Here is a 21,504-nt window from a genome sequence, read left to right as displayed (position 1 = left end):
GACAAATGGTCCAAATTTCTACATTTCTACAAAATTAAATACAAAAAATTGAGAATAAAGACTGGTAAACCATTAAAAAACTTCAAACTGCAGTGTTAGCCTACAGCTCAGCCTGAAATGACTAGTGTTGCTATGGTTACCTACATTTTAAGACATCTTGCACACAGATTTTGAACAACAGTTGAAATATACACAGCAGCAGAATATCTTTAGTTATTCAAACATTGATGCACACAAAGTTACACAATCTTACACAAGTACTTTATTGCTTTTAATCCTAACGAGCATCATTTGGGGGGGAGGGGCAGGAGGGTTAATGATGTAAAAAGTTGCTGTAAAATTGATGCATTTTTAGTATTTTCAAATAAAAGTATATTAGAAAATATTGTTCTAATCATTGACTCGTGCTTGCTATTGTTTGAACCAGAACTGAAGACACAACATTGAAACATAATAAGCATAGGGGTGAAGTTTAATGGCACAGACCATGACAAGAAACAGCTAGAGGCAGAGGCTTCAAACACACTCTGTGCTCAGCGAGCATCATGGTTGACCTACACATTGAATATGCATCAGTGAACCTGACTGCAACCTCGAGTGAAGAAATCCTATGAACTAAAAAAAAAAAAAACAAAAAAAAAAAAAAACATACCGTCAGATTTTGCACCCTTTATCACAAACACATCAATAAAGTCTGTGATAAAACATCGGATCAGCAAAATCACCGCCACATAGAGATGTGTCATAAAAATAAAACTTGTTTATATGACATAATCTGCTTTTAGGAAGGGGGATAACGAAGAAACAGCGCAAGGTCTTTCAGTTTAGATCTTTCCGTCTTGTGTTTATCCTCCTCACAGAAACGCCAGCACCACTCCCGCACTTCCTCTAAATTATTGAATCTATGCTTGTGTGAAATCAAAATCAAAGGAATTCATTTTCATGCCATTTTATAGTTGAACTATAACCACCACCTGAAATAAGCCTAGTTAAAATGAGTCATGGAACAAACTGTGTCTTTACTTGGCTGCCTCTCAAATAGGCTGCTGCAGCACAGCACAGAAGAAAACAATCCTTCTTCTGGTTTATGTAAAAAAACAACAACAAAAAAAAACCACAGATATGTTCAGCTATATCTGAAGATGTGAGAAAACAAGCATTAATTTGGCATGATGTAATGCAACATGCCACTTCATTTAATCCTACCAGAATACATATCAACATGACTCATTAGGCGATACACATGCAGAAACAGCATGCGTGCAATTGTCTGATAGTATTTAACGTCCCTAAGGGAGAAGGCCAGCTGACCTACTTTTGGTGAGCAAAATTCTTTACTTGTCAAGTGGCGTGGCCTGGACTTTATTCTCGTAACTAGAAAGACACTACAAAGACATAAAAGAACATCAAAGAACTGCACAGTAAAACATGGAAAAGCTGCCATGTAGGGAGCACAGATTTATGCTCAAACCTGGACCGCCAGTAGATGAAATTCTCTTTAAGAATGCTGTACCTACTCGCAACTCCTAAACACCTGTGCAATAGCCGAGGTAAACAAAAAGCCTTCCAACAACATTGTTGTGAGCCACTTAATGAGTACTTAATAAGCTGTATGCAAGCTGTCACCTGGCCTGCAGAGCAGATAAACACTTTAGTGTCTAACTACTGTTATCTTACTTGGCCAGGGAGTCCATTGCCATGCACTACACCGCCTGTTTAATTTCAAGACAGTGCTGAGTAAGGGGCAAGTGTCAGGTTTCCCTCTTGGCAAGACCCACAAGCAGACATAAGCATGAACAGAAAGGGAGCGCTGACTCATTAGCAAAACATGGGAATAAAAACATTAGATCATACATACAGAGTAGAAGAAGAGTCTGTGAGCGGGTTCCTCGTCTTTATCCACTCCTGACATACTTGGTAGCCCAATCCATGCAACCTGTTCCTTCTAACCGGCACTGCCATTTGTCCAAGGTGACATCGTTGTCTGACAGCAGGACCAAAATAGACGCCCACTGTGTAGTCCACTCTGCTATAGCAACTTGCCCAGCTGTGCCAACTCCTCTCTCAAAGGCGACTGAGAGAGACAAGAGGACAATTGCCCATCGGTCCTTCCTTTCCCTTCCACTATTCTGTCCAGACCTCTCTTTCAGTAATCTAGCCTGAGCCCTCGGCACTCTGCTGAGTTAGCAGCCACTTCTCAGGCCTGACTTGCCGCCTGCCAGTCTCTTCTACTAGCTACTGTATGCAGCTTCCTATGTTTACAGCTCCCCTCGTCGTCGCTCCCAGCTCTGCATCAGATCCCCCGCTATCTCTGCTTCACGTCTCTCACTTTCCTTCTGCCACAGCGCTGCGCAGTCATGTGCACGCAGCGAGCCTGCCCCCTCTGCCCCTCTATACCGAGCTGACAGAGGGATAAGAGCACAATTGCAGGGTGACACTAACAGGGTTCTGTTTGGGTGAGCTAACAGAGGGATGATCTGCATCTAATGGCTCCAAAGTGCAAAACATTGGAAAAGTTAAAAAGGATGGAAAAAGATGCGTGTTTTCCTTTTTTTTTTAATGAAAAATGTGTGTAGTACACTTGTATTCAATCTCCCCACTTAATCCTTTGTAGAAGCACATTTTGTTGAGAATAATTTGAGGTCTGTCTTTAAAGCTTTGCACATCTACAAACTGAAATTTTTGCCCACTCATCTTTCCAAAAAAGCTTAACATCTGGAAGACTGGATAAAGTGCCTGTGAAGTAACTCCTCCCAAGGTTTGCAATGGGATTTAGCTCTGGTCTTTGACTGGGCCAAAACATAAGAGGTTTTGGTCTGTATGCTCAGTCTCATCTGCTGGAGTGGTGTGTGCCCGCTCTACCTTGAAGTCTTTTACAGCCTCCAACAGGTTTTCTTTCAGGGTTAGACTGTTTTTACCTCCAACCATTCTCCATCAAACTCTAACCTGCTTTATTGAGCCTGCTGAAGAAATGCATCCCACAGCATGATGCTGCCACGACCATGTTTCACAATAAGGGTTGGTGTGTTCGTAGTGAAGTGCAGTGTTAATATACCTACATAAATAGAGTTTTGCATTTAAGCCAGAAATTTTAATTTTGTCTTGTCTGACTAGCACTTTTTCTTATTAAACATGTAGAAAACAATATGCAGTGTAGATGAATTTATTTTGCAAAGATAATTAAATTATACATGGATTAAAACATAGACTTTGGTTGCCAATTTATTTAACAGGATTTTATGTAGTCCTATGGAAGTGCAAGACACTTTCTTCACAGATTTTAAATTGTAAATATATATATGTGTGTGTGGCTCTGACATGACATCCAAATGAAAAACATTAATTCAAGTTCTTCAACAGTGACACAACAGAAGTTCACATGTTATGTCTGAACTCTCAATGTTCCATTTGTAAGCTCTGAACAATTGAGAAGCTAAGAATAAATAACTTTTTATGTTAGGATAACATCGTGCATTAAATTAGTCAAAGTTGCTTTTATGTTTTGCCTGTGTGAAGGCAAAGCTAGTCGTTTGGTCAAACAGACAAACCTATGTGCCCACAAGGTATCTTTATTAGCAGTAGACTTTAAAGGCATCTCACTGATCAGAAAATATGCAGCAAAGTTAAGCCCCACATGACTTTAAGACGATGATGTCCTAAATTGGAAATTATGCTCATAAAAATCTGATGTGTAATTGAATTAGCCAGCTGTAAAACCTATATAATCATCAGACTGTGTAGCATTCCCATGTGACAATGTCATAAAATCTGAGTGCACTGCACACATGAAGAAGTATTTGTTTTAGTTGACCAAAACATAACAATATAATGTTGATCCACAAGACTTGTGAACAAGATTTTTGGTTTTGTCGTTTTTGTTGAAGCGTTGAAAAAAAGCAAGCTTTATTGCGAGGCTAAAATAAATTACATATGTATATTTAAATGTTTAATAGACAACAAAATGATGGTTTTATGCTGGTTTATTGCTTTTTTTGTGCTACGTGTACTAAAGTGCTAATTTATCCGTTTTGCAAAATATGGGGCATACTGTCAACATATGCCGTTTGTTTTGCGTTTATACACCAAGTATTATTCTAATGTACCTGCGTTTAATCAAAGAAGGCAAAATAATTAAACATTTTACTTTTACCAATTTCATCCTTGATAACGTTATTCAAATAGATTCATAAGAAACATAGTTATTCTGAAAATATCAAACTAGTTAGATAGAAGCAACACAAGCCCTCAACTTTAGTAGACATAACTACAGAAGAACAGTACATGAAAAGAAAACAATGTGGGTTACTGGTTTTATGCGCATGTCTCCATTTTACGAGGACAATCATTATTTTTCAGCTACATTCCCACATGTATGAACAAGTTTTATATAATTAAACAACTACATATGGTTAAAATACTGGCTCCTGCTCTTTGGAAAGGAAAAGTTCAAAGGGAGCCACTTTTTTGAAGGTAACACACCTACTAAAAGGTAAGTAATCCCATCCCAGACATGTAAGCTAACCTAGCATGTCTCGGTACAGCAATGAAACTGTTCTTTTTAGCCGTTAATGTTTCCTTATGAGCAAAGCTGCTGCTTTATACATACCTTAGATGAAAGCGTGGATGTACTTTTGCTTTTGCCTCCTCCGTGCGAGGAGCCAGAGCTGTTGCTCCCAGACCTTTCCCTCCCGTCAACACCTTGGCTAACTCTCGGGCCGAGACGGTGCTGGCCAGCGCCACGCCGTCTCCCATCATGGCGGTTGTCTTTAGACATCGACCCGCCTCAAGTTCAGTTCTTAGTGTTTCTCGGTAATGAACGTTCGAATGCAAAGTTGTCTTCTGGTCAATGGTGATGGAAAAACATGTCAGATAAATACATGACACTAAGGACAACCTACTCGAGTGGTAGCAGGAAGTGCGTTGAGTTCGTTTATGTGACTGACGCCAAAATTCTCCAATGAAATTATAGTAACCTGGCAACGACACAAGCAACAGCCAGTCACATACAGTACAACGTAGATTAAAGGGTGGCACATATTTTTGGTGGGCGGGACTTTGCATTGTCTGCCATGGCAACCAGTGAGATCAGGCGGGACATCCACGGGCGGTTGGTTGAGTTTACAACATGAATTTGTTTTCAAAGTAAAAGCATTAAGTAAAACGATTACAATTCCTTCTATACAGTTTTTTTGGGGTAAATATCTCGGTTGGGAGTCGTGAAATAAAACTAAACATAAACATCAAAAATGAAAATCATAACAGCATAACCTATACTTGCTGAAGCAGATAAAAAGCGTATTTAAAAATAAATAAATACACGTTTATTCTCGATGAAATTTGCAGTTTTACTTCTAAAGAATTTTCAACCGAATGTATATATTTATCAAATTAGAAAATAAACAATTATTTCCTTGCCTCTTTTAATTTGAAGTTCTTTAACGGACATCCCGTACTCCGCCACTTTGAACATTGCTAAAGTAAACGCTGTACGTTTCACGGTAATAACGTTTTTAACTTGTAACAACTGTATAAATTAGCTTAGTCGCAGTTAAGGTATTGGTGTCTTGTTTTAACTGAGAGTATTTGTATTAACGTTGTCTTTGCTTTTTCTCTTCTTCTATAGTTTCTTTCATTTGCACAGTTTTCGCTATTCTTATTAGCAAATCAACCGCCAGACAAAAAAAACAAAATTCTTTTTTGCTAGGCTTCTTTAATCTTCTTCACTAGTCTCATATACTAAGCGCAGGAATTATGTTTGGATTTGGCAAGGTTTTTGTTTGAACTTCCACCTGCAGACCACCAGATAGCGAAGTTGCATCGGATATTTCTGTTTGCCATGTTTACATTTACCCTTACTTACGTTTCAATCTATTTCATAACAGATGGAACACACGGTATTCCTCTTTCTGCTGATCCTTCAATATATTGTTGGACAGTTAGGCTCATCTGACCATATCCATGAAGATCATTACATCGGGGAACAGCACAACCCTGACCATGACATGGCTGTTCTGCTAGGAGAGGAGGTTATTTTATATTTTGGTCATGTTTTATTTGTTAATCCTTTGCTAATGTTTCATTCCACTTACCTTTGCCTTTTTTGTTTAGAGCACCAGGGAAACAAAAGAACTCAGCCAAGCAGAGCAGAGAAAGAAGATGATGGCAGTTGTAGAGAAGATTGACACAAACCGGGATAATCTACTAAGTGGAGGTAACTTTAAGTAAGGTCAAAAAGGCAAAAATAGACAAACTGAAATGCATTTTAATCTGGTCACGTTGTGTCTTATTCTTAGAGGAGATCACTCTGTGGATTCAGCATGTCTACAAACAATACGCTATAGAAGATGCAGGAGAGCGGTTCACCCAGTTTGATACTAACATTGACGGTGTTGTTACCTGGGAGGAGTACAGCTCTCTTAGTCATGAGGAACTCATCCCTTTTGATAATGACACTGTACTGGAGGACCCAGAGCAAGAGTCTCTTAGACAAGTATGCTTGTGTTATACAGTGACTTCCGAAAAGTATTCAGGAAATCTTTTCACGGCATTTTATTGGAATTTTGTGTTATAAACCAACACATGAAGCACAGTTGTTATGTTGTAGGTAAATGATACCTGGTGAAAAACTGGTACGTATAAAAATCTGAGAAATGGGGGCAGCATTTGTGGTAAACCCTGCTACGTCAATAGTTTGTTGAACCACATTTGCTCCAGTTACGCCTGCCAGTTTTTTTATATTGAATCGCTGCACGATTCAATATATTGTGCAGCTTTATTTGACTCGCATCAATTCTTGCGTGCTCTGTTGCCCTTTGTGAAGAAAACATCAATGCACCATAATGCTGCCTCCACCCTCTTTTGAAGGTGGGTGTGGTGTGTTCAGGATGAAGTATGCATCCTGAGCAATAATAGTTCCCCTTTCAACAGATTCTCCACCTAACCTGTGAGTCTCTGCAGCCCTTACGGTTACCATGGATGTCTTGGCTAATTGCTTACATTTGATTTTTGTTTTCTTGGGGTAGCAGAGTAAAAAAGGGCTGACTTCAAAAGCACCTCACAATTTGTGGGTGTGGGGGAAAAAAAGGAAAACTTTAACTTCATAACTATGTGCTACTTTGTGTTGATCTATCTTAAAACAACCCAGTAAAATACACGGTTTGTTATTGTAACATGATGAAATGTGAGAAGGTTCAAGGGGTATGAGCCCTTTTTTTTTTTTTTAAAGCAAAGTCAAATCTCACTGATTACTCCACATCCTTCTTTAACTGATGCTGTAACATATTCTCATATCACTGTTAGCTTGTCTTAAAGGAAAAGAGGCGCTTTTATTTTGCCGACATGGACGACACACCCGGCCTCAACGCGACTGAGTTTCTTGCCTTCACTCACGCATTTGAAGTGGATTACATGGCAGTGAGTTGAGTTTAGTTCTCATTTCTGCAAAATATGATATGATAATGCATGTCTTTGCTCGGTGTGGTTTGCACCAACAGAAATTGACTTTTTTTTTTGTTTCGTTTTTTTCTGTCAGGACTTTGCCGTTGAAGATGTACTGAATGAATATGATGCAGATAAAGACGGATTTATCACCCTGGCGGAATTTATTGGAACCGTGCACAACGAAGGTATGGCGACGCTATCTTTTTTTTTTTCCCCCCCCAATTAACTCTCTGCAATCAGCTTGTTGTCTTAAATGTTTGTTCTTCGTTTTGTAAATCAGGAGAGTCCCCGACACAGTGGGAGATTGAAGAATCTGTACGATTTAAAGATCTGTACGACCAAGATCAGAACGGCAAACTGGATCGAGAAGAACAGCTGCGCTGGGTTGCGCCTAATAGCTACGGTTCAGCAAGAGAGGAAGTAAGCTTCAGCGCCTCTATCAAAATTAGCTGGAAGAAAAACATTAGCGTCCTTTACACTTATCAGGTTTTCATTTCTCTTTGTTGAGATTGAACTTTATGTTAGGCCTTAAATACAGAGAAGTACAACGAAAGCAAAAACATCTAGGCAACAATGATTGTGAGGAAACAACCCAGTGAAACATGAGCATTCTGTGTATTTGCCCTTTATCATGACCCTTTAATCTACAATTTCTAAGATGTAGCAATTCTAAAGTTGCAAAGCTGCATCAAACTAAATTGAGCATGTGTCAACATATGATGGCAGTGGAGGGGGTTGGTCCTATTCTGTACTCTAAGGCCATAACAATTTTACTTTATTGTCATTAACAGGCACTTCATCTCATCAAAGAAATGGACCAGGATGGAGATGGGCAGCTTTCAGTGACAGAAGTTTTGCAAAACCAAGAAATATTCATTAACAGTGAAGTTACAGACTATGGCAGACACCTCCAGTTGTCACATGATGAATTATAACCATTATTTATAACTGCATTGTTGGCTTCTCTCCATTTCTTTGAATATTTTTCCCTTCTTGCTTTAAATTGTGAAATGGGAACTGACATTTCCAGTAATTGGTATGTGAACAAAAAGTTTTAGTTTGGTAATTAAAATGAAACTGATGGTTGAAACCAGGTATTGACATACTGCATAAGAAGACGGAAAAAAAAAATTTCTCATTGTCTAAAGTTATAGCAGACCAACATTCTTTTGTCTTAGATTAGTTACATTTATCAAAATTGTTTCCATTTGCTAAACACCAGAAATCTTAGCAGAGAAAATTTTTTTGGTTGTAATTTCCTTCAAATTTAGAAGTTTACAGTTCAGAAAAAGTCTTTTTTTTTTTTACTGGTTTCAATTGTAATGCTTAGTACTTACAGCTAATAAAACCACAAAATTTTGTTTAATAAGAAATTTCTAATATTACATAAAATCAGCAAAAAATAATATTTCATATAAAAATGGCAGCTTATGAAAAATTATGTACGCTATAGAAACTGACTACTTGCTCAGGGCTCCTTTTGCATGAAACATTCAATGCAGCAGATCTCAGAAGAGATGGATTAATATAGATTCTCTGTTGGCTTTCACATCAGGAGAGCTTATCAGTCAATCACAGTGATACCATGATCATTTGGCATTTTTGCTAATGGGTGCCAAGTCGTGCTGCACAATGAAATGAGCATCTCCATATATAGATGGTCAGCAACAAGGAGAATAAAGTGCTAGATGACATTAGACTTGAAAATGGAGTGAACCAACACCAGCAGATGACCCAGCTCGCAAAGTCATCACTCTCTGTGGAAATGTCAAACTGGACCTCAAGCAGCTTAAGCTCCTCCCTTCAGCGGTGGCTAAACACAAGGAATCCCACAGTTGTGACAAATGTCCTGAACACAAAAGAACATTTTCTACCGCAATTTTTACTTTCACTCAACTTCCCATTATTATGGCTGGACACATCACTAAGTCATCTTCATTAGCAATGACCTTTCGTGGCTTAAGCTTCTTGTGGAAGTTGTCAGTGACTGTCTGCTTTACAACTCACGATAGCAGCCTTCCCCATTATTGTTTAGGTCATATTGTGCTGGCCTGAATTTTGCGCTAATATTGGGTGGAATCGGCAATTTTCAAAATGAATTCAAAAGAATGCTTTAAGCCTTACGGGTATCACTGTGTTTAATAAAGAACTTTTTGAATAAAATTACTGAAATAAAAATGAACATTTGCATGATATTGTAAGTAAAACCTGATATGCACCAGTAAATGTCATCCACATTGTTTTATAGAGCCGCTAAAAAAAATCCTATGCTGGCATCCGTATTATGTCACCACTAGAACAAATTGCAATATATTCTACTAGATTGCAAAACTTAGTAGGACATTTCTGTTGTTGTGTGAGCCTTACTGTGTACACTCTGGAGGAACAGGAAGACTTGGTTCCGTTTTAAAACTCAGATAAACATTTTAACAAAAATTCAGAAGAAAAAAGCATTTCCTCTGGTTTCATGTGAGCATTTATGAGAAGTTTAGAAAACTTATCATCTTTCACATTCAAGGAGAAGTTGCACTGGCTGCCATCACACATGTCATCTCGGCTGCAGCGGATGTTGACCCGCTTTAGCTCTTCCTTATTTAAATGATATGACTAAGTGAGTGAGAGCTGCTGCAAGTTTGTTTCCTGAGTGTGGCATGATGCATTTGACTCGCATCGGGCTACAGCCTGCTACTCCCCTGGAGGGTTTGTGACTGATAGCAAAAGTAGAGATATTCTACTGGGATTAACTTCAATCACTGCCAAAGATGTCCCTACAATTTAAAGATTCCTTCTGGGTGAGTTAAGTTTAAAGAAACTGATTCCTCTTTTGTATTTTATTTATGTGTAGTTGAAAGCTGAAGGTCCCCTGCGACAGACTGGCGACCTGTCCAGGGTGTACCCTGCCTCTCGCCCGGAACGTTAGCTGGAGATGGGCACCAGCAACCCTCTGGACCCCATTGAGGGACAAGGGTGTAAAGAAAATGGATGGATGGAAAGTTGAAGAAAATGTCACAAGAAAAAAAAAGTCCTTGTTGCAAATGTTTTACTGGAAATTTGAAAATAATACATTTTAACTTTTTTGTATTTTGTTTTTTAATAACCATATTCTTTTCAACGTTTGACTTTTTTTTAAAGCTGACTTCAGATTAGTCTTTTCCTTATATCTGCTCATACGTTTTCTGTTACTATGCTTGAAACAAATTTTAATGTGTTACTTTTATAAGTGGCTCTGTTTTCATGATAAAACCACCTATCGCAAGAAGCACAATTGTGTTTTACAGCGTTACTGTATCTTCCTGCGTATAACATCAGTTTGGGGTTTTGCTACTTTGATGTTATTATCCAGGTTCATTAGATCTGCATTTTTAGGTTCCTGACTAGTATCGACTCCCTTATTCACCAAATAGAAGCACAAAGAGCTCAATGATCAGACAAGACCATCAGCCAAACTTTTCCATTCGTATACGTTTCCTTATATTTTCACTCTATTCCTAGTTTGCATATGTAAAATCTCATCACGTTAGGGTGCATGTGAAAGTTTGACACTGGTTCCACCATAGCTGTTTCCATTCAGAATCCTCCAACTGACAATTTGCCTTTCACCCTAAATGAGCTGCAGTTAAAACGCATAGATGAGGGGAAAAACATATTCATTCAAATGAACTGAGCTGTAGCAATGAATCTTCTGCTTCTTTTATGAAGGGGAATGACTTCATCAGCAACGCTGGCTATGAAACTCTTATTCAGAGACTCAATGAGGGTCGGCGTACGTGTAAGGATGTGGAGGACCTCCTGAAAATGAGGTGAGCTGTCTTTTTTTGAGGTAATTCATGTCTGAATTTCTAAACTGAGACGCTGATGAATGTGTTATGTACGCAGAGCATCGGCCGAGGAAAAATATGGCAAAGAGTTGGTCTCAATAGCTCGAAAGGCAGGGGGTTCGACGGAGATTTGGTAGGTGATCTGGGTGTTTTTTTTGTTGTTTTTTTTTGCCAAAAATACTGATTATCATATGTTACGCAATAATGTATAAGAGACATGATTGTCTGGCATGTCATAACAGTTTTCAATTTACTCTCACAGCACTCTGAGAGCATCATTTGATGAAATGAAAACACGTAAGCATACAATACTCCAAACCCCCTCAAAAATCAGCTTGCTTTTTTCTTAAATAACGTCTTTCACCCAAGGTTCTCTATTTTCACTGCATGCTTTGGTTTCTTTCAGAAATTGAAAACATTGGAAACTTGCACATTCAGCTCTCTGGGTTCCTGAAGGAAGAGGTGAAGAGAATGGAGGAGTTCAGAGAGCGACAGAAAGAGCAGAGAAAAAAGGTTCATATCCATTTTTTCTTTCTGGTGACTACATAATAAGGAAGTGTAATGGAGTTCCTTCTCTCTGACATAAATTAATGTCCTTTCCAACTAGTTTGAGGTCATCATGGAGAAGGTCCAGAAAACAAAAGTGTCTCTCTACAAGAAAACCATAGATGTAAGGTCAATTCATGTTTTCATGGCAATAGATGTCAAAAATTTGTGATTCGTGTTTTTGAGAACCACAGTGTCTGTCGCACATGCAACAGTTTATCAGTTTTAGCCCATGTAGCTTCTGCTTTTACATGCAAAGAAAAGAGTTCACTTCTTTGAAATGTTATTTTCTGATCACATTTCTTTATATTTAAAAACCAAGTAGTTTGAAAATATCTTTGTGGTGCAATGAAAATATAAAATGTGAAATGGTTTGCAGCTAGGAAGGAAGTGGCAAGTGTTTTCCTTTGTCTTTTTATACATCTTTTTTTCATTACCAAGCCCCCCATGATCTTTCTTTCCTGTTAAAGCCACACACCGAGAAGCCCATGCACAATGTATGGCTGTCATTGGTTTCACATTGTCTCTGTTTCCTACTCTTACAGTCTAAAAAATCCTATGAGCAGCGTTGCAAGGAGGCGGATGAGGCTGAGCAAACGGCTGAAAGGCTGGGCAACGCGCCCACGGCCACTCCCAAACAGATTGAGAAGGTAAGTGACATGTGACTCTCGAAATAACTCCATCCTCCGTTAGATTTTCTGAAAATTTGAACATCCATGCAATCAACCAGTCAGTTTATTTACTCGACTTAACACATCATCATTAGGTCACAAATGCATACTCTTGAATTTCTTACTCTGCACGAGTAGGAGGAAGGAAGAAGAAAAGTCTTATGTAAACCTTTCTCAATTATTAAAAAATACATTTCATGGCCACGTGTATTACGTCAGCTTACAGAATAAGTTACAAACAGCAGCAGCATTTTCCTCATGATTAACTCAGAGGTACATGAGAACTGTTAAAGCATCTTGAATTGATTCATAGTAAAGCAGTGTGCCGCAGCTTTACGCCACGCACTGAAATTCACATTTACTCTAAAGCAGTATACACACTGCTGTTCTTTTGAAATCGCACTTCCTTCTGTTGTTTCTCACTTGATCTTAAAACAAAAATAAACTTTTGTAAATGAATTGGCAATAATCACTTTCTAGCTTTACACATAACTGATATTATATATATTTAAATTAACCAGGTCCCTTAATTAACCAGTTTCAAGATATTTGACTGAATAAACAATTTATTAGAGTGTTGTTATTTTTTCATTCACGTTATGCAAAATTCTCACAGCTTTCTTCTCTATCACAGACAGAGGTTTAGTGCTGGTTTTATATGCGTTGCCGCATACCTCTATAAAACAAGTTAGATATGGAAGCAATAAAAAGTGATCTTCTACAGAGAAAAGTCACCTAATACCCCTAATAGAATGTCTACACATTCTCCAGTAGACGCACTTGTTGCCTGGTCGTTCCTCATTTTGCATGTTTTATTACGAGGCATGAAAGTGATGAGCACGTGGTGGTGCTGAAGTTTTAAAGAAGTTCAGGTTCCCTTACAATATCAGCCTTCAGTTTGTTTGCTTTGTTTGCTCTGGCATATCTCTGTGGGTTAGTCTTCTGTATTGACAGTTGTCCAGACTTCAGTCATCGACATCCTCTTAGAATTAAGGATGACTGTTCACGGAGTGCTTTGGTGCATGCACATTAGCACTCTGTGTGAAAGGTGAGTAGAAGAAAAAGGTCCACAAGCCACAGGGGAAACTGTAGCTTTCAGAGGACTGTGTATCTATATTCATTTTAGGGTTTGGAAGAGATTTCCAAGGCAGGGACTGTGGCTGGAGTCGGTGCTTCAAGAGCCATCACACTGAAACGCATTCAGGTCTAAGGCTACAGCTGTCACATCTCTTCTGTTAGGCCACTCCTAAAACAAGTGGTTGTTGTAGGAAATCTTTCTTCAACAAAGAGTGAGAGAAAACTGTTTCAAAACCCAACGAACCAGAGAAAGAATATATGCTTAATCAGTATTTATTCGAAGGCTCTACAGGGTTCGAAGTCTCTGCTCACACTGATCGCAGTCAGGAGAAAGGAGAAAGATCCCCGAGCAAAATAAAACTTTCAGTTTTGTAGGAAGGGTTTCATTTAATTCACATAGTTGACAAACTGCTTGGTTACAGAACAGTCAGCAAGTACATGTATCTTCTTTCACCAGGGGAGTCAAACACGTCACGAGGGTGCATAGAAGAAACAATTTAATAACTTCATTGTAATACCAAGGCCAGAGAAACTGCTTAGGAAGACTTTCTCAGGAGCACGTGTGTCACAAAAGAATCATAATACTGTTAAGCATTGATTTAGTTAATAATCATAGTGACCTTAAAATTTTCCACTACATGATCCAAAGTCCTCTTTTCATATAAAAGTACATTTTTGTGTTTCGCGCCAGAACCTGGAGGAAGACTGAATAAGAATATTACATAAAGGCTCAAACCAAAGACAACCAAGGTTTTGCTCAGTTTTTCCTAAAGATGTTTTAACATCTATCCAGGAGTCCGTGTCTAGGCTCACAGTTGATCAACTTGAAGTTGGGAGCTCCTGTTTTTGAAGAACATGGAGACCCATCAAATCATTGACCTTCTCGTCCCTCACCTAGCTTGTTTCGGTCTTTTGTTAGAAGTGGAATTTGTGCTTGGTCATTTTTTTTTATCATGATGGGATTGCTTATGTTATTTCTTTGGAATGAGCTTCAAAACCAGGTTGTAGATGCTTGAAAGCTGAAAGCAAAACCCTCCACCTCGGCTGAATTTTGGTTTTTCTCTTTTGACAAAGATGGAGAGAGGAGGGAAGGATCTCTTGGATATACGTCAAAACATATTCAGGAAAAACTGAACAGCTACCTGTTGTAGACATGACTCAGATGACTGTGAAGATTCATAGACAGTAGAGAGAAATGGTTTCGGGACTCATGTTATCATCTGGTGTTGGTTTATGACCAAAGTCAGCAAATCAGTCAACCAGGAAACTTTGTAGCACTTTGCGCTTCCTCTATGCTGACGAGCTCTATGGAGATGCTGCGTTTATTTTTCCACCTGCCCACACTGAATAAACAATGCCTTCTTTAATGACTGTGACCATGAGGGGAATTTCAGCATTAAATTAAGCTCCACTTGCTGAACACCTCCACAGAGCAATTTGCAAATTGCCTCCATGTCAAGCTCCACTGGTGAAATAATTCATGCTAAGAGTCCCAACCCAATCTTGAGTGTGCATGCTGCACAGTATGCATACATTTCAGTTGGCCGACAATTCTGTTTGAAACAGGTTTCTATTAGTTTTTATGATTTATTTAAAGAGCCTTTTTTGCTGTAGGAAGCTCAAACAGGTTATTTTAAGTAGTTCTGTTTAGTTCTGTAAAACTAGTTGATAATCTGAGTCAGTCCATGAACACAAAAAATTTATATCTAGATAAAATAAACTATATATATTCTACACAAACATGTTACACATGTACAATCCTTCGTGGACGAATTTCAGTTACTTAGAAGTGAATTATTTGGCAGTGATTGGTGAACAGCCTATTTAAATATGTGAGGTAAACCCAGACTTTTATCATTCAAAGTAACAACACCCTTTATCCCCCCAAATCAAACAAAACATTTTTCTATTACCTATTGATGATAGAAAAACGCATTAAACAACAGTGACATCTAAAAATAAAAACTCTTATAACTCACATTCTCACTTCCTTTCTAGCCTAAACTGTCAATCTGTGAACTACCGCTTAAGCAATAATGAGTAAGCTCTTCATTGCAGTGAAGAGCTTACTGCAATGGTCAGGTCAGGTATGCATTGTTTGGTCTGTGGGATTGTGATTCTTCTGGAACACATAATTGTGTCCAACTTTCAACCAAATTAGCTGCATTTTGTACACTAGTACCAATGGCCGTGAAATAGACCCTCAGAATGATTCTACCATCACTGTTTGATTGTGGGTCCTACTACTACCGTGTTTCCCGGAAAGTAAGACAGTGTCTTAGTTTCTTTTTATCCCCAAAAGCCCCACTATGTCTTACTTTCGGGGTATGTCTTATATTGGAAAAAAATTGTCGAATTTTTTGTTTTAACCATAAAATTAACATTTTTATGGTTACAAAAACAAAAACGGCGCAGTGACGTATGGAGAGGGGGACGGTGCGGACGTGGGCAGGAGGCGGCGCGCAGCTAGATGAGAGGGAGGCGGCAATACCCCCGTGTTTCCCGGGGTACGGCTTATATTAGCCGACCCCCCTGAAACCTCCGATACGTCTTACAATCGGGGGTGTCTTACTATCGGGGAAACACGGTAGTTTTCTGATTTATGGCTGGCATAAGGCTCTTCCTAAACATCGTCATCAGTTTCTTTCATCAGTGGGTGACAGTTTTAATGTTCTTCCCAACTTGAGCAAAGTGATGATGACACATCCTACTAAATTAGAAGTAGCTCTAAAAAAAAAAAAAAATGTTTCCAAGTTGTGTAAATCTACAATTCCTCTTCTTACATCTAAACTGGGTTTCTTCTTTTGAATATTAATCTGTGAGTTAAAGTATGTTATGCTCAAAGAGAAACTATCATACGACCCTGAAAAATTTCAACAACAAAAGAGACCAAAACTATTTACACCTCATGTGATATTTATCCTATACAATTCAACTTAAAAGTATATTGCAATAAAATACAAAATAAAATTGATGCAAATGTCAAGTTTGTGTACAATCTCAAACCAATACTTTGTCGAGCCTCCCTTTGATTTAATCTGAGCATAAAAGTCTTCTTTTTTTGAGTCTATCAAAATCTCACTAATATTTACTCAATGTACTCCACTGTAAAGTTTTTTCAGATGTATCAGATTGTGAGGCTGTGGCTTCCTAGCAGAGGGACCCAAAGATGTCTTGCCAAAGCTTTTTTAATATTAGAACTGTTCATAACTCCATCCACCTTGGCAAAAGTCTGACTTGCATCATAAAAAACATTTTATGATTGGTTGGTTATCACATACAAAACACAACCAGTGGCAACCAGAAATGGGCCAGTTCCTTAAATTTTATTGTCAGATAATAAAGATGTGTCAACAAAGTATTAGTTTAAGGCTGTGCATATTTATACAACTTTTTTTTATTTACATTTGATTGACACAAATGTGAAAGTAGTTTTTTCCTCTAAGATGATCAGGTATCGCAATGAAAATGAACTAGCAATGTACAAAGAAAAAAAGAGAAAAAAAACCTCATGACCAGCTCAACATTAAAACATTAAATAACAGTCTGAGTCAAAGTATGAAGAAATGAGGGTGACCCTATCCTTTTGCACAGCAAGATGAAAAAAAGGGGAAAAAAATGAAATGCACTATTTTTTTTTTCTGTCATTTTTGTTTTAGATGAACAACAAATCCAAACAGTGCAGAGAAGCTGCAGCTGAAGCCGGTAAGGAGAAAGACGCTAGATAATTTAAGGGGAGAAAAAAACTTGTAAATTTATGTTTTACATTATAATCCAATTTGGTTTATCAGGAACATGTTTTTTTTTTTCTGAATATTGGTCATGCTTACTTCCTTTTTCCTATTAACCCACGAAAAGTACAATACGCAGAATGTAAACACAAGGTTGTCAAAAGTGGCACTTTTATGTCTCACGTAAAACTGCTGTGGATTAACCTTTAGAGAATCAGTACAAGTCAAACATTGAGCAGCTTGACCGGGTTCGACAAGAGTGGGAGTCGACGCATGTTGAGATCTGTGAGGTAAGACGCCGTTGTTCCTTTCCAGTTGTTACTTAGAATATGCTATTTGATTCATGCCACCAACGTGGCGCCAGAGCAGCGTTGGTGGCACGTCTGTGTTTTTTCAGTCAGAATATGTAACACCTCCCCTTTGCACACCACATAGTAAGTCATTATTCTGAAAAGACATGTCCGTGCCCCGACTCTTCCTGAATATGACTGATAGCATCAACACGGCTGCGGCTGGAGCGCTACAGCAGCTGTGAGCATCCGGATGAGTTCAGTTACAGGTGAACACCGTCAAAGCACCGCATGTTCCGGCGCAGAGGGGAACGAAAACAAAGCAGTAAATCAGAAAGAGAGTCATACTCGTGAAAAGTCATTCACTGAAAAGTCATACTAGTCAACATGTTCAAGTCATACATAGACTTGAACATGTTCTTTAATGCCAACAAATATGAGGTTTAAAATATGGAGTTGCAACTAGAGGCTAAACCAGGGGTGGGTAATCCTGGTCCTGGAGGGCCGGTGTTCTGTAACTCTTAGATGTCTCCCTGGTCCAACGCACCTGAATCCAACAGCTGAATCACCTCCTCAGTTCAGTCAGGTTCTCCAGAGTCCTGCTAACGACCTTATTATTTGACTCTGGTGTGTTGAAGTAGAGACGCATCTAAAAGTTGCAGGAGTCTGGCCCTCGAGGCCTGGAGTTGCCCACCCCTGGGCTAAACACATTTATGTAAACCCCAAAACCTTTGTCTTCCAGATGTTTCAGCAGCAAGAGGAAGATCGCATCAGTGTCATAAGGAATGCTTTGTGGGTGCACTGCAACCAGCTGTCGATGCAGTGTGTTAAAGACGACGAGGTCAGCTGGTTTCACACATACTGAGCTGTCAGGGATACGGCGCCACATATTTACATTTCCTTCCTGACAAACTTTTTGTTTCAGTGTTGTGAGAATGTACGGAATTCGCTTGAAAACTGTGACATCATCACAGACAACAACAACTTTGTGGAGATGAAAAAGTGCAACCCGACGCCCCCCGGTATGTAACGCCTGCAGGCTTCTTCTCCTGATTTGACTATGTTCTATTCTGAGAAATCATTTCAATATTATCTTTCAACTGAATAGGCATTGCAGAAGGGCTAGGTGGAGCTTACTGAAATGATTTTAATCCTTTTTTTTTGCCCACAGCTCCGATTGGATACCAAAGTTACTACGAGAATAATGCTTCTGTGCAGACGAATGGCAGTGCTGGATTTGTAGAGGGAGTCAAGAAAAGGTTGGATTATGACGGTCAATGAAAATAATTCTTATCTCTCTTGCACTCTCTCTTTTCTTTCTCTCTCTCTCAGTCATATTTTAGTGGACTTCTCTAACAGCTTTTTATAATCTTTAGGATTTCAAATCTGCTGCCAGGAAGCTGTGCATTTGGCTCCAAGCTGACCATCAATGAAGGAGTGTCAGAAGCTCCTGGTACTGTACCAGTGCTATTCAACTCATCCTACAAGTTCTCATAACGATTCTTCCAGACAAAGCGAAATGAACAAAAGCCGTACCCTGCTTAAATTTAGTTTATAAACTTTTTCTCAACCAGTGAACTAACTTCTAGCTTCTCTCCTATAAAAATGATCTCCACAGAAATACAGGTTTTGCAATAACCTTTAAATCTTTTCTACATTTTGTTACTTGACAACCACAGACATCAGTTCTATTGACATCTATGCAGCAGATCATCATGAAGTGGTGCAGAATTGTGAAGCGGAAAGAAACGACAGATGGGATTCCAAATTTTACAAACAAAAATCTGAAAAGCAGTGTGCATATGAATAAGTCTGCCCTCAAGTCAATACTTTTGCTGCAATTGCAGCCCCCTTTAGTCTATATGTTCACATCTACCAAATTTATAGGTGTTGAACTTTTTGAACACTCTTAAATGTCTTTGAACGTCAAATCTTAAGTTTCACCTCAGATTTTCAATTGCATTTAGGTCTGGGCTTTGACTGGGCCATTCAAGCACGTATCGCTGTAGCAGTGACTGCATGTCTAGGAAAGGTGAACCTCTGCCCACAGTTATACCAGACTCATATGATGAGCTGTAACACCATAACATGTTCAAAGCTTGAGGTATTGTTTTATAATTAATTCTGTTCTCCGCAACTTCCCTACTGACCTTTCTGTGGTTGTCCATAGTCTTCATGATGCGTCAGTGAACCCTTGTTCACTAATATTCTCTAGAATACCTCAGAGACCAACACAGGACACCTGGAGAATAAATTACATGCAGACATACTATTTACTATTTAAGCCAACCGTTTGCATTGGATTTTATTTACATGTGTCAAAGTAAAGAGGGCTAAATATGCAGAACCTTTCAGATTTTCACAATGTAAAAACACATGCAACCCTTCCCTTCCCCTTTACAATTTTGCAGTACTTTGTGTGGGTGAATCATTTTAAATCCTAATAAAATGAATACATAGATGTTTGTGGCCGTAGCGCAAAAAAAGTTTGCCAACGCTCTAACCCCAAACCTGTTCCAGTCAAAAGAGAAACAAAACTCTAGAGATAAGACAGTCAAAGCCTTTGTGTTAACACAGCAGATATTAAAATGAGTTACTATATTTAGGACAAAAACTGGTGTGCTCTTTTTAACAGAGGCAAAAGGAAAAAAGTAGAAAACTCTGTCTTATCTTCTTACAGTTGTTATTTGGATGGAGGAATATTTAAAACAGCAGTGCTCGTCTACCGAGTGTTTAGAATAATGATACTGAAGATCATTTTCAAAACATTTATTAAACCGGATAGAAAATTACATAATTAGATCAAGACATTTATTTCCATGGTCCATGTTTTGAGTTGTTAATTGCAACCTTCAGCCTAATAATAACCGATTGTTTGTCTTCAGCAGGAACATCGGAGGGTGTTTATGCTTCCATTCCTGGATTCCAGAATTTCAACCAGTGCAGCAAGGAGTGCAAGGCTGTATACGACTATGTAGCACAGGTCTGGTCATTGGCACTGGTTATTATTTATGTAGATTTTCCGTTTTTCTTGCCTTTTAGGGGCAATTTGTGAACTTGACTGTTGCTGTTCTTCTTTTAGGGGGAAGATGAACTCTCAATATCTGTTGGGGATGTTGTGGTTGTGATAGATGAGGGAGAAGATGGTTGGTGGACGGTGCAAAGAAATGGTCAGTCCGGTCTGGTTCCTGGTTCTTATCTCTCTAAGGAATAAGTTTTCAGGCCAGCCCGTTTTACATGTACATTTCAGAATGGTTTTGTACCTTGAAATCACAAGGTATCTTAGTGGCATGCACGCTTTCAGAAAAGGTCCCCCTGCCAACACCCAGCAGCCCCTCCTGGTCGTAGAGCGTATTTCCAAAAGCAAGCCATTTTCTTTGTTCTTTACAATCCTTTGAACTAAAGGTTGATCGCAACACACTGAACCCAGAAATGTTACGTACATAGATCTGTAAATAATGGCACGTACACATATGGCAATTAGTGTAAAACTAATCTATTTTGGGATCATCTTACCGTCTCCTTCTCAAACTGTTGGCAACCAAGAGTCGTGCGGATCTTTTGCACAGAAACATGGCACTAAAACTTCTTCGCACACTTTAGTTCAATGTTGAGTCTGAAGTTTCAAAGGTTTTGTATGATTCCTGTTGTTGCCTTGAATGTAATTTATGTCTTGTTTGCATAAAATAAAAATAAAAAACATAATTGTGAAGTTTCCATGCGTACTTATAAGGCATGCAAATACTCATATTAAGATTTGAACCTTTTGTAGGTCATGTATATTAGGCCCCTGCTGTCTTTGGTGTCTGAATGCTCTTTGGTGAGAGGCCACTCATTCGGTAGCTACCACTTATATAAACACAGCAGAGACACTTTAAGAATGCAGAAAAAGTCTCACAAGTGACCTGCAGAGGTAACACTGGGCTCATGT

The 21,504-nt window shown here is 38.7% G+C and overlaps 3 protein-coding genes across 8 annotated transcripts in view; 2 read left to right on the top strand and 1 right to left on the bottom strand.

Moving 5' to 3' along the window:
* The window catches only part of scaper (S-phase cyclin A-associated protein in the ER), a 65,408-nt gene extending 60,452 nt beyond the window's left edge, over positions 1–4,956 (bottom strand). Inside the window, exon 1 of one of the 3 annotated variants that reach the window (XM_008412297.3) lies at positions 4,607–4,956. In XM_008412297.3, coding sequence (XP_008410519.1) covers positions 4,607–4,774 — 168 coding nt within the window. In that variant the 5' untranslated portion in view covers positions 4,775–4,956. Of the gene's footprint in view, positions 1–1,315; positions 1,337–1,858; positions 2,299–4,606 lie in introns of those variants that run through there. The other 2 variants (XM_008412299.3, XM_081608207.1) reach the window with 2 other exon arrangements.
* A 432-nt stretch (positions 4,957–5,388) lies between these two features.
* On the top strand, positions 5,389–8,393 carry rcn2 (reticulocalbin 2). 3 transcript variants are annotated; one of them, XM_008412302.1, is made up of 8 exons: positions 5,389–5,498; positions 5,883–6,026; positions 6,109–6,211; positions 6,294–6,490; positions 7,300–7,413; positions 7,532–7,625; positions 7,721–7,860; positions 8,232–8,393. In XM_008412302.1, the coding sequence occupies exons 2-8, from the start codon at positions 5,883–5,885 to the stop codon at positions 8,373–8,375; spliced, it is 936 nt and encodes a 311-aa protein (XP_008410524.1). In that variant the 5' UTR covers positions 5,389–5,498; the 3' UTR covers positions 8,376–8,393. The 3 variants fall into 3 exon arrangements, with proteins under 3 accessions (XP_008410524.1, XP_081464336.1, XP_008410525.1); XM_081608210.1 differs by having other exon boundaries at positions 5,399–5,486; XM_008412303.3 differs by lacking the exon at positions 5,389–5,498 and adding an exon at positions 5,506–5,553.
* Positions 8,394–8,538: 145 nt separating this feature from the next.
* pstpip1a (proline-serine-threonine phosphatase interacting protein 1a) lies at positions 8,539–21,285 on the top strand. 2 transcript variants are annotated; one of them, XM_008412307.3, is made up of 15 exons: positions 8,539–10,232; positions 11,140–11,240; positions 11,317–11,391; positions 11,521–11,555; positions 11,665–11,771; positions 11,866–11,928; positions 12,350–12,454; positions 17,212–17,257; positions 17,494–17,573; positions 18,316–18,414; positions 18,499–18,595; positions 18,745–18,832; positions 18,950–19,026; positions 20,462–20,556; positions 20,656–21,285. In XM_008412307.3, the coding sequence occupies exons 1-15, from the start codon at positions 10,203–10,205 to the stop codon at positions 20,785–20,787; spliced, it is 1,230 nt and encodes a 409-aa protein (XP_008410529.1). In that variant the 5' UTR covers positions 8,539–10,202; the 3' UTR covers positions 20,788–21,285. The 2 variants fall into 2 exon arrangements, with proteins under 2 accessions (XP_008410529.1, XP_008410528.1); XM_008412306.3 differs by having other exon boundaries at positions 20,459–20,556.
* The last annotated feature ends 219 nt before the right edge of the window (positions 21,286–21,504 follow it).

This window comes from Poecilia reticulata, chromosome 6 (genome assembly GCF_904066995.2).
Source record: "Poecilia reticulata chromosome 6, P_reticulata-male-v2, whole genome shotgun sequence".
Classification (NCBI taxonomy): Eukaryota; Metazoa; Chordata; class Actinopteri; order Cyprinodontiformes; family Poeciliidae; genus Poecilia; species Poecilia reticulata.
This window is presented reverse-complemented; position numbering and strand designations above follow the sequence as displayed.